The sequence below is a fragment of the Plecotus auritus genome, assembly GCF_963455305.1.
Source record: "Plecotus auritus genome assembly, chromosome: 2".
NCBI lineage: Eukaryota > Metazoa > Chordata > Mammalia > Chiroptera > Vespertilionidae > Plecotus > Plecotus auritus.
The window spans coordinates 166,707,876-166,723,269 of NC_137771.1; the positions used below are offsets into that span (position 1 = coordinate 166,707,876).

Consider the following 15,394-nt stretch of genomic DNA (forward strand, 5'->3'; position numbering starts at 1 on the left):
TGACTCCAACCTCAACCTCACTCTCATGCCTAATTAACAATGGAAGCTTTCTTTACAGCTATAACTACTCAGCTATTTTGTATCAAGCTTCTACCCTGCTCAGAATCCTGGCTGTTCCCAATTTGGTTGGACCCCAGGGGCAATAGTCAAAAGAATCCTGAGACTTTCCTAAACTCTTAGTAGCTCCTGCAACACCACCCACCATTAGTACCTTTAGACCGCCCCCCCCCCGCCCCGCCCCTGAACCTACCCTAAGTGGGGGTTGCCGATTGGCAGTGTCCCTAATCACCTGGGAATTTGTTAGAAATGCAGATGTTTGACCTTTCCCACTCCATTGGCATTTGCATGTTCACAAGATCCTAGAACACTGTATGCACATAAAAGGCTGAGAAGCTCTGGTCTAGAGGGTGGTTCCTCACCTTTGGTGAGCCTCAGAATCGCCTGCTGCTGGGCCTGATCTGGGGCCACACTGAGAACCACTCTCTGGGCTCCACAGCTAGAGGATTAACAGAGATGCAGCAGATCCTTTCCCATTTACTGAGTGCGAGGGAGGATTCCTACACCTTCCAACTCAGCCTGAGACGAGCATCCAGGAAAGCTAGCACTCCTCGCGGCCTGCTGCCATGGCCTCTCCCTTGTTTTAATACTGCCTCCTGTTTAAACAGAGCTGGGACGAGAGGTTCTAGGGCCTCTGTACCAGCGCCAGAGTAAATGTATGGCAGAGGCTCTTTCCGGGAATGTGTTTTGCCCACCTTTAAAGCAAACAGAGCCTGGGGTGCTGCAGCGGAGAGCTGTGGGGATGGGAGGTCCCTAGCTGAGGGCAGGACCGGGCAGGTTAGGGACCCCGCACCAGCCCTTTCACAGAGCGTTCTTTATAAAGGCCCTTGGAGTCCGCGGCTTTCTGTTCGAGTCCTCCTTGGGAATGCTCAGAGCTCTCGTGTCCACCTGTGCCCTGCAGGGCACAGCAGCCAGGCACCCAGGGCAGATGCACACTGAGGAGCTCACCGAGGCCAAGCCAGCCCCAGGACCGCTCGCTGGATCACAACCCGCACACTGCTGCATTCTGCTGCCTTTCTGTGATGAAGATTCGCCTAAATGCATAGGCAGGAAACCTCAGGCCAGCAAGGTTACCTTCACATAGACACATTTTACCAAAGGAGGACACAGAAGCCATTCTGAATAGTGGAGATGAGTGTTGACTGGCAAGAGCTTGGTCAGCTCTCACCCAATTTCCCACTGGATGGGGGGAGGCAAACTCTTTATAGTTTGCGAGACCCAGATTGTGTCTCACAAACTATAAATTTACACCACAGATAAGCTTCAAGGAGAAACAATAACTGCCATAGAGTGCTTGTTATGTGCCAGGGTCCGTGCTAAGTGTTTACAGGTATGACTTTAATCCTGGCTATGAGGGTAATAGTAGTTATCCTCACTTTACAGATGTGGAAACTGAGGAACAGAATCCTTACATGTTTTGTCCAAGGTTACAAAGGCAGTTTAGCATCCAAACCTGTGCTCCTGACCACAGACCACGTGGCAGGTTCCAGAACAGCAGCTTGGTGTGGTGGGGAAAGAGTCGACCATTATTGTGCACAACAGGGATTTAAAAAAAAAAAAAAAAAGTCCTGGCCAGTGTGTTCAGTGGTTAGAGTGCCGGCCTTTGCACCAAAGGGTCGCAGGTTTGATTCCCAGTGAAGGGCATGTACCTGGGTTACAGGTTGATCCCTGGCTCCAGATCAGGGCAGTGTGGGAGGCAACCAAATTGATATGTCTCTTTCATATTGATGTTTCTCTCCCTTCCTCCCTCTCTCCCTCCCTCCCTTCCACTCTCTCTAAAAAAAACCCAAACAAAAAAAACCCCAAAACTAAAAAACAACAACAACAGAAAAAAATCCTACAGTGAGGATTCAAAAGAAAACAAAAAAAGCCAAAAACTTTGTATGTTTGCTTGCTTGCTTATTTCTTTATTGGCATGAGGACAGGAGACAAAAATCTAACTAGGCACCCTGCTTTATAAAACAGATATTCCGGGTGAAGCCAGGCAGAGGCTCTGCACCCCTGCCTATTCCCACAGCCCCTCCCGCACCGCACCGGCTCCCACCCTGTGTTCACTCCCAGGGAGCGGTTCCACCTCTGTAGTCTCTGGCCTCAATATTTCCAATTCTAAGTCCACTCCTTGCCTTTTTCCCACCTGGGGGAACTAAGAAACTTCTCCCCAGTTTCAGTCCTGGAGGGCAGGGCAAAACATGTCATGTGTTCTAGAAGGGAACGGTTCTGGGGTGCCTGGACTTTGAGCGATGAGCTGAATACTTGAAGTATGACGAATGTTACTGAGCATCTCCAGTTATAGTTAGTCATTGAAGGAAACGGTGGGGGAGTTGTTTAGGAAGTATCATGATAGCGAATCCAGGAAGAAGGTTGAGTCTGAGCATCTGATGTCTACCGTGTACAGGTGCAGTCCAGCTTGTGCATGAAGCATTAATGGTTGGCATTTGTCTGAGCCAGTGGTTGGCAAACTCATTAGTCAGCAGAGCCAAATATCAACAGTACAACAATTGAAATTTCTTTTGAGAGCTGAAAACTGACTTCTGCGCATGGGCCACGAAGTTTCAATCGCGCTGTACATGCGCGCCCACACGTGGTATTTTGTGGAAGAGCCACACTCAAGGGGCCAAAGAGCCGCATGTGACTCGCGAGCCGTAGTTTACCGACCACTGTTCTAAGCTAAGGCATTAATGGGTTGGGTATGTTTTAGGGGAGTGAGCACAGTGCTAGCCCAAGTTCATGGAGTTCCCACACTACCTCTGCCTGAAAACATTTGTGCCTGAGGCTTGGGTAGTTCCATGCCAAGCCGCCATCCACAGCATTCCCAGGGAGGGACCGCAGGTGACTCTGCCCAAGGACCAGAGTGGCAAGGGACTTGTCATTCTCTCCATGCCATCCAGAAGGCTAATGGCTGCCATTCTGGGTCACGGAGCTAGCTGGGCCAAACGGGGTCAGCCCCAGGGAGAGGACAGCATAGCCAGACTCTTGTACACAAGCACTGGACGTCTGGAGTGGCAGGAAGTCAAGAGGCCATGTTGGTCTCCTGCAGTCAATGACTAGATTGAATGCAGAATGGACCACATTTGGTGGTGGTGGCGGCGGGGTGGAATGGTTGTCACCTTAAAAAAAAACCCACAAAATAACACTTGAACCTTAAATCACCTTTAACATTCCGGCAGACATTCTTCCAGTCTTTTTTCCTTTGAAATTTTTTTTTTACATAGTGGAATTCACAATGTGTACTTGATGTTGTGTCTTGTTTTTCTTTTACCTACCTGTATTATAAGCATTTTTTCATGTGCTATTTTTCATAAGCAGCAAGTAATCTTGAGTAAGGTAAGTAAATTTACCTGCACCTTGGTTTCCACATGTGTAGAATAAGCAATGTTTATTTTATTGCACAACAGTCACCTGAAAGGCTTTTTAAAACACAGATTGCGCCCTGGCCGGTTTGGCTCAGTGGATAGAGCCTCAGCCCTTGAACTGCAGGGTCCCAGGTTCGATTCCGGTCAAGGGCATGTACTTCCGTTGCAGGCTTGATCTCCAGCCCTGGGTGGGGCATGTGTGGGAGGCAACCAATCGATGTGTCTCTCACATCAGTGTTCTCTCGCTCTGTCTCTCCCCCTCCCTTCCACACTCTCTAAGAATTAATGGAAAAATAACCTCAGGTGAGAATTAACAAAACAACAACAACAACAAAACACAATTTGCTGGGCCCCACCTCCAGAATTTCTGATTCAGTGGGTTTGGGGTGGGGCCTGGTAAATTGTATTCCTGGGAAGTTCCCAGGAGATGCTGATGCTGCTGGTCAGGAAACCACCTTGGAGAATCCATGAAATGAGGAGATTGAGTTGTGGGAATTCCAAGGTCACTGCTGGTTTCAAAATTTAAGTGTTTGCCTAGTTTTCAATTTTAAAAAAATCCAACTCTTAAAATACATAACTTTTCTAAACTTTCAAAAAAACCCATTTTTTAAAAAAATGTAAAGGAACATCATCTACCCTTTACAAGTAATTGTTTCCACTTGTAGCTCACGTGCATTCCATACCTATTTCTCTTAGAAGTTACCTGGATTTTTCAAAGGATATCTTTGAAGAACAGTCAGACTTATATCTAATACTTAATTCTTTTTCTTTGCCTTTACATAGTTCCATATGTATTGAAGAGCTGTGCAGAATTTATAGAGACTCATGGCATTGTGGATGGAATTTATCGGCTTTCGGGAGTCACCTCAAACATACAACGGCTACGGTAAGCTGAAAGAATAGCTCCCAACAGAATTCTCTCGTAATTCTTTCTCTGTCCATATCTCTGTCCAAAGGTGTTGGGATATTAAAAACCTGAAGGGACTGGGGGAAGGGTGGAGGGGCAGAAGGTCAAGTGCTGCTGCTTTCAGATGCCTGTTCCTAATCTAATCAGGAAGTGCTCTAGTCTGATGTCATTCGTTCCAACAAAAGCTCCTGAGGGCTTTGAATCTGTTTCTTTGTTTTATACTAGATTTACCCTCCTTCGGTGGATTCGATTGAACGCAAGTGATTTTAATTATGAGTTAGGGAAATATGATTTATAATAATCCACTTGCTTACCCAAAGCTCAGTTAGATCTCATTATATAGTGTTCAGAACTTGGAGATGGATGTGAGTTTTTCTGTTGGCACACACCCAACCTTTGATATTTCATCTGCTTGGGAACTCAGCAGTCTGCATGAAGGTGCATTTCTCTAACTGATGCTGGTATTTTAAAAATTACTGATGGGTAAATTATTTCTAAATCTATGGATTTATGCCAAACAATTCTAAAATTTATTCTAGAATTTGGGGGAAGCAATTTCTCACATTGAATTCAGAATACAATAACTTCACACCAAACACAGATATGTGTGCGTATATTTTATATGTGCTATGTATTAAATAAAGGGAATATATACACACTATATAGAGAGAATACAGGGTGGGGTAAAAGTAGGTTTACAGTTATTCAAATGGAAAATAGTGCAATAATCTATATATATAAAAGCCTAAGTGACTGATGGTTTGACCGGTAGCTATGATGTGCACTGACCACCAGGGGGCAGATACTCAGACTGGTAGGTTAGCTTGCTGCTGGGGTCCAGCAGATCGGGACTGAGTGAGACGGGCCGGACACACCCTGGACGAATCTGTGCACAGGCCGGTTTCTGCCCAGTCCCCGCAAGCCAGGCCGAGGGACCCCACCAGTGCACTATTGGGGCGGGGAGGGACCGTAGGAAGGCTCCAGGGCATCTCTGGTTATCTTGCCTAGTCCCTATAGGGGCCGATCAGGGCCAGCTGGCCGGGGAGGGACTCCACCAGTGCATGAATCTGGATTCTCCACCTCCCCCTGCTCCTGAGGAGCGATCAGGGCAGCAGCCACTGCTCCCACCTGCTGATGGCGTAGAGCGACTGGGGCTGGTGCCAGCAGCAGGTGCAAGTGGGGCTGGTGCTGTCAGTGGGTGCGAGCAGTGGCTGCTGCCCTGATCGCTCCTCAGGAGCAGGGGGAGGTGGAGAAGCCCTCAGGGGTGATCGGGGCTTGCAGCCACCACTTGTACCAGCTGATGGCGCTGAGTGATCAGGACCAGCGCGGGGTACTGACAGCTAATGCAAATGGCAGCTCTGGCACCAGCTGCAGGTGCAAGTGCTGGGCGGGACAGCGGCACATGGGAACAAAGAGTTTTCAGTAACCACCAGAGGCTCGCCCCAATGACAGCGACCGGCGCCCTGCCTTGGTTTGGTGCCCCCACTCACCTGCTCCACCATCCTGCTGTGGCTGACGCCCGCCATGTTCCACGCTCTGCTGCCTGCTGCCGACGCCTGCCATGTTCTGCATGCACCCCCTGGTGGTCTGAGCATGTCATAGCGACCGGTTGTTCAGTTATTTGGTTATTCAGTTGTTCTGCCATTCGGTCTCTTTGCATATTAGCCTTTTATATAAGGTATAGATATTTATTATATGTTTTTAGTTATAAATGTAGACTTTTAAAACAATATAAACATTCTTATTCCAAGATTAATATATAAAATTTAATAGATTGTGCAGGTAATTCATTTTTTTTGTCTTCTTCTTATTATTTGGTTTTCTCCCCCTCCTTCTCAAATCTCAATTATAATAAAACTAGTGACCCAGTGCACGAAATTCGTAAACATTAAAAGGGGTTTAATTAGAGGAAATAATTTAATATTGCTATTTGCCCTTTCTCTATAATAGAAGTGTCAGAGATGAAAGAAAATTAGTAAAATGTATATGAAAACCTTCCTCCTGTCAGAGTCTGGGGCACACCACGGGACCCAGAGTCAAGTCCCCGCCCACCCACATGTGCCTCAAAATCGCATGAGACCCAGACCCGGCCGGGCCCCCCACTTCATTGGGATAGATCCAGACCTGGCTAGTCTCACCCTTGTCAAGCCCTACCAGGCAGGGAACGTAGCTTCAGGTCCCCTGGCCCAGCGCCAGGTTAGGGGGCGTGGCCTGAGGTCCCCCAGCCCAGAGGGTTGGGGGTTGTGCCTTGAGGTCTCCGTCAAGCCCTACCAGGTGTGGGACATGGCCTGAGGTCCCCTGTCAAGCCCCACCAGGCAGGGGGGCGCAGCCTCAGGTCCCCTGGCTTGGGGCTGGGGCAGGGGGTGCGGCCTGAGATCACCCAGCCTGGTGCCGGGGTGGGGGACGCAGCCTGAAGTCCCCTGTCAAACCCCACCTGGTGGGGGGCGTGGCCTGAGGTCCCCCGGCCTGGCGCTGGGGCCAGGGAGCAGCCTGAGGTCCTCTAGCCCAGCACCAGGACAGGAAGCCCACCTTGAGGTCCCCTGTCAAGCCCTGGGGGGTGTAGAAGGCGGCCTGAGGTCCCCTGTCAAGCCCCACTGGGTTGGGGGCGCAGCCTGAGATCCCCTGTCAAGCCCTGCCAGGTGGGGGACACAGCCTGAGGTCCCCTGTCAAGCCCCACAGGGCAGGAGAGGGCATAGCCTCAGGTCCCTGCTGATTGCTTGTTAAGGCTCCTTATGGGAACTTGGCCTCAGCTGTGGGTGCAGCCATCTTTGTGATGGAGTGATGGTTAATTAGCATATTCCCCCTTTATTAGATAGGATTATACTAAAGGAATAAAACATCCTTTTTATTACTAGAGAAGTAATGGCTGTTAAAAAAAAAAAAAACCACAACTGATTTATTGCAACCATAGATTTTAATGGATCTATGTTAGTACATAATTTGACTAATTAACTAGTGTGACATTTTTTAGAGTTTCAGTAACAGCAAATACTTTGAATGGTTTACTCTTCGCTCTAAAATATACTACACAGTAGTTGATATCATGGAGGGACAGTTGGGCGATGGCCAGTTCTTTTTCACTTAAGGATTGACCTTAGCCTCCACAAGGGAAATTTTTGGCTAATTAAATGAATAAGCTTTAGATCTTGTTCTGTCCTCTTAGAAAAACACATGCCTATGAATTTATGAGGCCACTGGTTCTCCTTTCAAGGCCTTACCCAGTTTCTTTTGGGTTCATCGGGGATTTCCCTATCCCTGTTACATGGAGAAGCAGAATACAGGAGGCTGGGCAACCTGTTTTGAAATGCTGGCCCTGGGAGTCCCATTGACTTTGTCACTGTTTGGTTGACCAAGGGAATACTTTCAGGAACCCTAACTTCTCTTCTGTAGTAAAGCTCAAACTTGCCATTGTTTAAAACTGATTTTTAATTTTAAGTATATATTAGGTCAGAATATTCATGTAACCTCATTGGGAAATGTTTTTTAATTAGGTATGAGACCTAGAATCTGATGACGTTGTTTAAGAAGATATTTATAAGGTCTTCTATCCTGTGGGAACCAATACCAGGCAGCCTAGAAGGTCCCATCCAGCATCAAAGAGATCATTGATTAAAGTTCTCAAACCTTGGGTTTGAGTCTCCAGAAAAAACAAGTTTGTTGACATGAATATGTGAGTGATAACAATCTCACTCACCCTAGTTTGGACTCTCCTCCAAGAAAGAGGACTTCATTTAGAACAATATTTTGGAAAAGCTGAAATCTCAACAGGCTTTTTTTGGCAAATTGTTTCATATTTCCCCGCAACTGAGACTGTGAACATAATGCCATGAGAAACCCATTTGTAAGTGGGCATTTTGTCTTTCTAATTACAGCTGCCTTGGAGGAAAGATCCAGATCTGAAGTGGAAGTCTTCTCATAGCTCTCTTGTGCCTGAAATAGAATGTCTTTTTGTATCAGGGTCAAAAATATAGTCAGATCAGCATTTTAGGGTCTTTTTACCCCTAAGCAGCTGCTGACACGGAACACATGTTCCCGGGATTGTTATGTCTCTGTCTGTGTTGTTTCAGGCAAGAGTTTGGCTCAGATCAATGTCCAGATCTGACAAGGGAAGTGTACCTCCAGGACATCCACTGTGTGGGCTCACTCTGTAAGCTCTACTTTAGGGAGCTGCCCAACCCCCTCCTGACGTATGAGCTCTATGAGAAATTCACGGTAAGTGTTTGGATTTCCATTATGGTTACTGGGTGGGATGCATGAATGGGCCAAGGAGGATTTCAACACTAAAATAACAATAATAATACTCACCAGATGGATGACATTATCTTAGCATGGTGACGGACATAGCATGGTATAGTGAGGAAAGTAGGGTAGTGGGACTGCTTGCTACATTTTTTTCTTTCTTACATTTTCAGAATCTGGGGGGGCGGGGACAGGCTGGAGGGGGCTAATGGGGAGAAAAGGGAACATGTGTAATACTTTCAGCACTAAAGAATTATTTTTAAAAATCAATAAGCATGTCCTCTGGTGAGGATTTTTAAAAATTTTTTTTCAGAATCACGTTTGTTTGTTTTAAGAGCTGGGTTAAATGATCTCCAGGTTTATTTAACCAAGTGTATCTCATTGCTTAGTGCGGAAGCTAAGAACCAGAGAAGTAAAATGATTGGCCCAATGTCACACAGCAGGACAGGAACCTGAAACTAAATGCTATACGCACTGCTAGTTTCTTTTTATCAGGCTATTCCTCCTGTGTTTCTTTGGGGGGTTGGGGAAAGAGGTAGGCGAATAGAAAAGGGAGAGAGAGCAAACAGAGATGAAGAGAGAGGTCAGAAAGCTGGGAAGAGAAAAGAATCTGAGAAGAGCAGCCAAGAGGAGTGCTGGACAGACTGGTGAGTTGAGTTGGTGAAGGATGGATGGGTAAGAGCAGAACACCTAAATAGCAACTATATGGTCACCAAATAGGGCGCCCTCAGTAAAAGTAGAAAGGAGAAAGAATGCTTAAAAGATGCCTATAGAGATAGCATTAAAATAGGGCTTGAATATTTGCTGCAAGGGTGGAGGTGGAGAGTTGGGTTTAACCAGCAAAAGAGGGGTGAGGAAGACGAGAGTGTATGCAAGGGAGTAATTGAAATAATTGACCATGGAATTTTGTCTGAATAAGAAAGGAAACGAGGGCATAAAACGGGTGTATAACAGTGGAAAAGTAGATCAACAAATTATTCATCCCAGTGAGGTCAAGAGACTGTTAGAGTGGAGTGGGCATAGGGGATGTTTGAAATAAAGGTTATGGAAGAGTTGCGATCATTGGAAGGAATCTCTCTCGTGGCTCTAGATGAATTTATTTTGAGCACATAAAAGGTTCTTCAACTTGAAATGATATAGGAATAAGTAAATGCTTTTTGAAAATTGGGTTTGGGCCATTATATATAAGAATCTATAATGATAGAGGGAAACACTAATAATGGTAATTGGAAAAACTAGATATACAATTGTATATTAAAACGATTAAAAAGAAAGATGCTCAAAAGATTAACAACCATTTATTTCAGTCATGGGATTATAGTTTTTTCTACTTCTTTAAAAATCATATCCGCTAAAAATATATTATATATATATATATATATATATATATATATATATATATATATATTCTGTTAATCCTCACCCAAGGATATTTTTTACATTAAGTTTTAGAGAAAGAGGAAGGGAGGTGGGGATGGGTGGGTGAGGGTGGTAGCGGGGGAGGGAACCTCAGGAAGAAGCACAGCACTGTTGACACCTAAAATTTTCAATTTGTTAAATTATTTGCCAACTTGAATCAACGAAAAATATATCTTATTGTTGTTGTAATTAGTGTGTAAGACTCTATTGTTTGTTTTCTACATAGTTTTAATCCTCTTATCAGTATAATAGTATCATCTTTGAATATGATAGAATATCATCATGTTAAAGAACTAAATGAATCTAACTTATTGTAACTAAATTTCATTCTATGATAGTTGAGGGTAGATAAGAATTCTGGTCTAGAAATTTCAGAAATAAAGTTTCTTCTTAGCTCTTGTTTATAGACTCGGAACAAAACCCATATTTATCTCTCCCTGCTTCTGTTCCTGACTTTGCTGGTCATTCTGTTCTCCCACAGCAATAGCAAAATACTAAAGCAATATTATTGTCAACAAATTTTAAGGAAATCTAATGTTATATTTAAACAGTTTATTGACTCTAAGAAATAATATAAGAATCTTTTGCCCTAGCTGGTTTAGCTTAGTTGATAGAGTGTCAGCCTGTGGACTGAAGAGTCTCGGGTTCGATTCCAGTCAAGGGCACATGCCCGAGTTGTGGGTTCAATCCCCAGTAGAGGGCATGCAGGAGGCAGCCGATCAATGACTCTCATCATTGATATTTCTATCTCTCTCTCCCTCTCCTTTCCTCTCTGAAATTAATAAAAATATATCTAAAAATAATGAGAAGAAGAATCTTTTGCTGTGACAACTGACTTCTACATAGGTAGAACCTACTGAAGTTAATTATGCTGAAGAATTTATCATATAATAGCTTTGATCACAGTAATGAATTATAATATAAGCAAACCTTCTTCAGAGATATGGAAATAGCTCTATGACATTGTCACACATTCTTATAATTATACTAGAGGCCTGATGCAGGAAATTTGTGCACTTGGCGGGGAGGACCGTCCCTCAGCCTGGCCTGCACCCTCTCGCAGTCCAGGAGCCCTCAGGGGATGTCTGACTGACAGCTTAGGCCTGTGTCGGCCAGACATCCTTAGCATTGCTGCAGAGGCAGGAGAGGCTCCTGCCACCGCCGCTGTGCTCGCCAGCCATGAGCCCTGCTTCTGGCTGAGCGGTGCTCCCCCTGCGGGAGCACACTGACCACTAGGGGGCAGCTTCTGCATTGAGCGTCTGCCCCCTAGTCGTCAGTGCACATCATAGCGACCGGTCATTCCACCGTTCAGTCGATTTGCATATTAGCCTTTTATTATATAGGATATTTAAACCCACTTGCACAGCTAAAGTAGAATGATATCTCAATGGGATAACAGAATTAGAAAAAATATTAATGGAAAAATAATGATAATAGCTTTCATTTATTGAGTGCTTACTATATGATAAACTTGTTACAAATATTATTTCATTTAATCCTCACAAATAACTCCATGAAGTAGATTTTATTGTCTCTTTTGTGATAAGTTTACAAGAAACTCTTGCCTGGGGTTGTATAGCTAGTAAATAGAAAGATTTAACATCTGTCTCAGAACTACCACATTATTTCAAAATAGAATTAAAAGCTCTTAAATATGCTCAGGTTTTAAGTAACTTAATCTATATAATAAAAACCTAAGCGATGGTTATGACGGAATGACCAGAACGACCAATCGCTATGATGTGCACTGACCACCAGGGGGAGACGCTCAATGCAGGAGCTGCCCCCTGGTGGTCAGTGCGCTCCCACAGGGGGAGCACCCCTCAGCCAGAAGCCAGGCTCACGACTGACGAGCCCAATGGTGGTGGCAGGACCTTCTCCCGCCTCTGTGGCAGCGCTAAGGAGCAGCAAGCCAAGTGGTAAGGAGCCTGCCACTAAGGAGCAGCCAGCTGAGCGGTAAGGAGCGAGGGATCCCGGATTGTAAGAGGGATGTCCAAGTGCTGTCTTATAATGATACTGGACAGGCAGACATCCCCAAGGGGTCCCAGACTGCGAAAGAGCACAGGCTGGGCTGAGGGACAACCACCCCCCTCCCCAGTGTGCACGAATTTCTTGCACTGGGCCTCTAGTGTAAGATAAAGAAAGCATGCTAAACTAATCAAGGAACAATACAATAGTGTTAGAAAAATTAGACAATTATGGTGAGACTGGCTTTTTTATAGTTTCCTATTGGAAGTATAAACTGTCTGGGCATCCAGAAAATAATTTTAAATTACTGTCAAGAAGCCCTAAAATGCTCATATTTTTAATACAATAACTCTATTTCTAGGACTTCATTCTAAGGTAATAATCAGATGGGCAACATAATGATTTACAGGTATTTTATTGCAATTTGATGTAAAATATCAAAATTATTGGGAGTATCTATGTGTCCAACAATGAGATGGGTTAAATAAATGACAATAAATCTATTGTTTTCAATTCTGTGTATCTGTGAAAAGTCACATTTATGAAGCAGATTTGATGGCCACAATACAAAGTTAAATGGAAAAAAGTAGTATATGCAACTAAATAGGAAATGATGCCAGAGTTCATATTTGGTGCTGGGAAGTGTGGGCAGATTGCTTCTTTTATGCTTCACACATAAACAAGTTAATAGTTTTTATATCTGGGTGGCAAGATAGGAGGTGATTTTTCCCTTTCATATTTTATATTTTAATTTTGAGTACATGTGTTAGTTTCATGTCGCTTCTTTAACAAATTACCGCAAACAGAAATGTGGCTTCAACAACAGAAATTTTGCCTCACACATTTTGAGAGTCCAGAGTCTGAGATCTGTGTCATTAGGCTGAGATCAGGTGTCAGCAGGGCTGTGCTTCTTCCAGAGGCTCTAAGGGAAAATCCATTTCCTGTCTCTTCCAGCTTCTGGTGGCTGCTGGTATCCCTTGGCTTATGGCTGCATCACTTCTATCTCTGCCTCCATGATCACACTGCCTTTTCCTCTTCTGTCTGTGTCAAATCTTCCTCTTCCTTTCTCCTTTAAAGATACCTGTGACTACGTTTAGTTAAATTCAGCAACGCTATTGTTCTCCACAATGGAGGTATGGTCCTCAGATAGTACTGTACTGGAAGTGTGGCCCAAAGGTGTCTGTTCGGCTTTTTCTTTCTTCCTCTTTTTTTTTTAAATGTATTTATTGTTCAGATTATTACAATTATTCCTCTTTCCCCTCCCCCCCCCCATAGCTCCCCTCCACCCAGTTCCCACCCCATCCTCTGCCCTTACCCCCCCCCCACTGTCCTCATCCATAGGTGTATGATTTTTGTCCAGTCTCTTCCCTCACCCCCCTCACCCCTTTCCCCCCGAGGATTGTCAGTCCACTCCCATTCTATGCCCCTGATTCTGTTATATTCACCAGATTATTCTGTTCATCAGATTTTTTATTCACTTGATTTTTAGATTCACTTGTTGATAGATATGTATTTGTTGTTCATAATTTTTATCTTTACCTTTTTCTTCTTCTTCCTCTTCTTAAAGAATACCTTTCAGCATTTCATATAATACTGGCTTGGCAGTGATGAACTCCTTTAGCTTTTTCTTATCTGTGAAGCTCTTTATCTGACCTTCAACTCTGAATGATAGCTTTGCTGGGTAGAGTAATCTTGGTTATAGGTTCTTGCTATTCATCACTTTGAATATTTCTTGCCACTCCCTTCTGGCCTGCATAGTTTCTGTTGAGAAATCAGCTGACAGTCGTATGGGTGCTCCCTAGTAGGTAACTAACTGTTTTTCTCTTGCTGCTTTTAATATTCTCTCTTTGTCTTTTGCCCTTGGCATTTTAATTATGATGTGTCTTGGTGTGGTACTCTTTGGATTCCTTTTGTTTGAGATTCTCTGCGCTTCCTGGACTTGTAAGTCTATTTCTTTCACCAGGTGAGGGAAGTTTTCTGTTATTATTTCTTCAAATAGGTTTTCAATATCTTGCTCTCTCTCTTTTTCTGGCACCCCCATAATTCGGATGTTGGTAAGCTTGAAGTTGTCCCAGAGGCTTCTTACACTATCTTCATATTTTTGGATTCTTTTTTCTTTTTGCTTTTCCGGTTGAGTGTTTTTTGCTTCTTTGTATTTCAACTCTTTGACTTGATTCTTGCGATCTTCTAGTCTGCTGTTGGATCTCTGTATATTATTTTTTATTTCAGTCATTGTATGCTTAATTTCTAGTTGGTCCTTTTTCATATCCTCGAGGGTCTCGCTAAATTTATCGGCCTTTTCTAGAAAATTCTTGAAAAACCTTATAACCATGGTTTTGAACTTTATATCCCGTAGTTTGCTTTCTTCCATTTCTTTCATTTGTGACCTGTTTCTTTGTCTCCGCATTTTGGCTGCTTCCCTGAGTTGATAGAGTGGTTTTGTGTGCTAGGTGTCTATAGGGCCCAGTGGCTCAGCCTCCCCAGTTACCTGAGGTGGACACTCTTGGTGCACCCCTCTGTGGGCTGTGTGCACAGTCTTGTTGTAGTTAAGCCTTAATTGTTGTTGGTATCACTGGGAGGAATTGACCTCCAGGCCAATTGGCTGTGAGGATCAGCTGTGTCTAAGATGGGAGAACTTACTTCTATGCTGGAGACACCCCTATGAGGCAAGACTTGCTTCAGTGGGGCTTTGGTGCTCACTGAGTCTGCCCCCTGAGTGTGTCCCTTATGGATCTGAGGAGTTGTAATCTGGATGGTCCCACTCTGACCCCTGGGTACACTGGCTCTTGGATCTCCAAGGAGGTGCTAATTTAGCCTCTGCCTGAGGCCACCCAGCAGGAGCTACAGAGAGATCTGCAGATTCCTCTTCTTTGTTTGGGGTTTGGAGGTGCCCAGATGAGGCCCAGCTGTGAAGCAATGCAAGCTGCTGTGGGGTCTTGGGCCTTCTTTTGGATGTTATGGGTCTCTCTCACTCAGCTGCAGTTTGGTAGGTACATTTAGATTTCAAAGGACCAGGCCATTCATATGCAAAAGCCTCTGCGCACAGCTTGGATGGGGCAGAGTCTCAGGGCAGAGCAAACAGCAATGGCTTCCGTCAGCCCTGCCCTAAGAGGCCCCCGGGTCTCAGTGTCCCTCAGTAATCACTGCAAGCACCTCTGAGAGAAAGCCACCCTCGAGTTCCATCCGCTGCCAGACAGTCCAGTTTCTCCCCGTATGAGTCTGGGTCCCCAGAGTCTTGCCTGGAACTGGAGTTCAGAGCAGTCGGGAGCCTGTGTCTCCCTGCGGATTGAAAAAGCCAGCTGTGTCCTCAGTTGCCAGCCCTCTCCTCCCATACCTCTGCACTTTACTTCCACAGCTCCTCTGAGTCTCAGTGTGCTTTTCTCTTTCCTTCTAGTTGTAGAATTTCCACTCAGCCAACCTTCCTGTGGTTCTGGATGATGTCCGTTTTGTC

General features: G+C 44.7%; 1 protein-coding gene across 1 annotated transcript in view; it reads left to right on the forward strand.

The window, feature by feature from the left end:
* Window positions 1-15,394, forward strand: part of ARHGAP31 (Rho GTPase activating protein 31) — a 111,630-nt gene that overhangs the window by 58,415 nt on the left and 37,821 nt on the right. Inside the window, exons 2-3 of the mRNA XM_080656811.1 lie at window positions 4,194-4,296; window positions 8,385-8,529. Of these exons, the coding sequence (XP_080512937.1) occupies window positions 4,194-4,296; window positions 8,385-8,529 (248 nt within the window). The remainder of the gene's footprint in view (window positions 1-4,193; window positions 4,297-8,384; window positions 8,530-15,394) is intronic.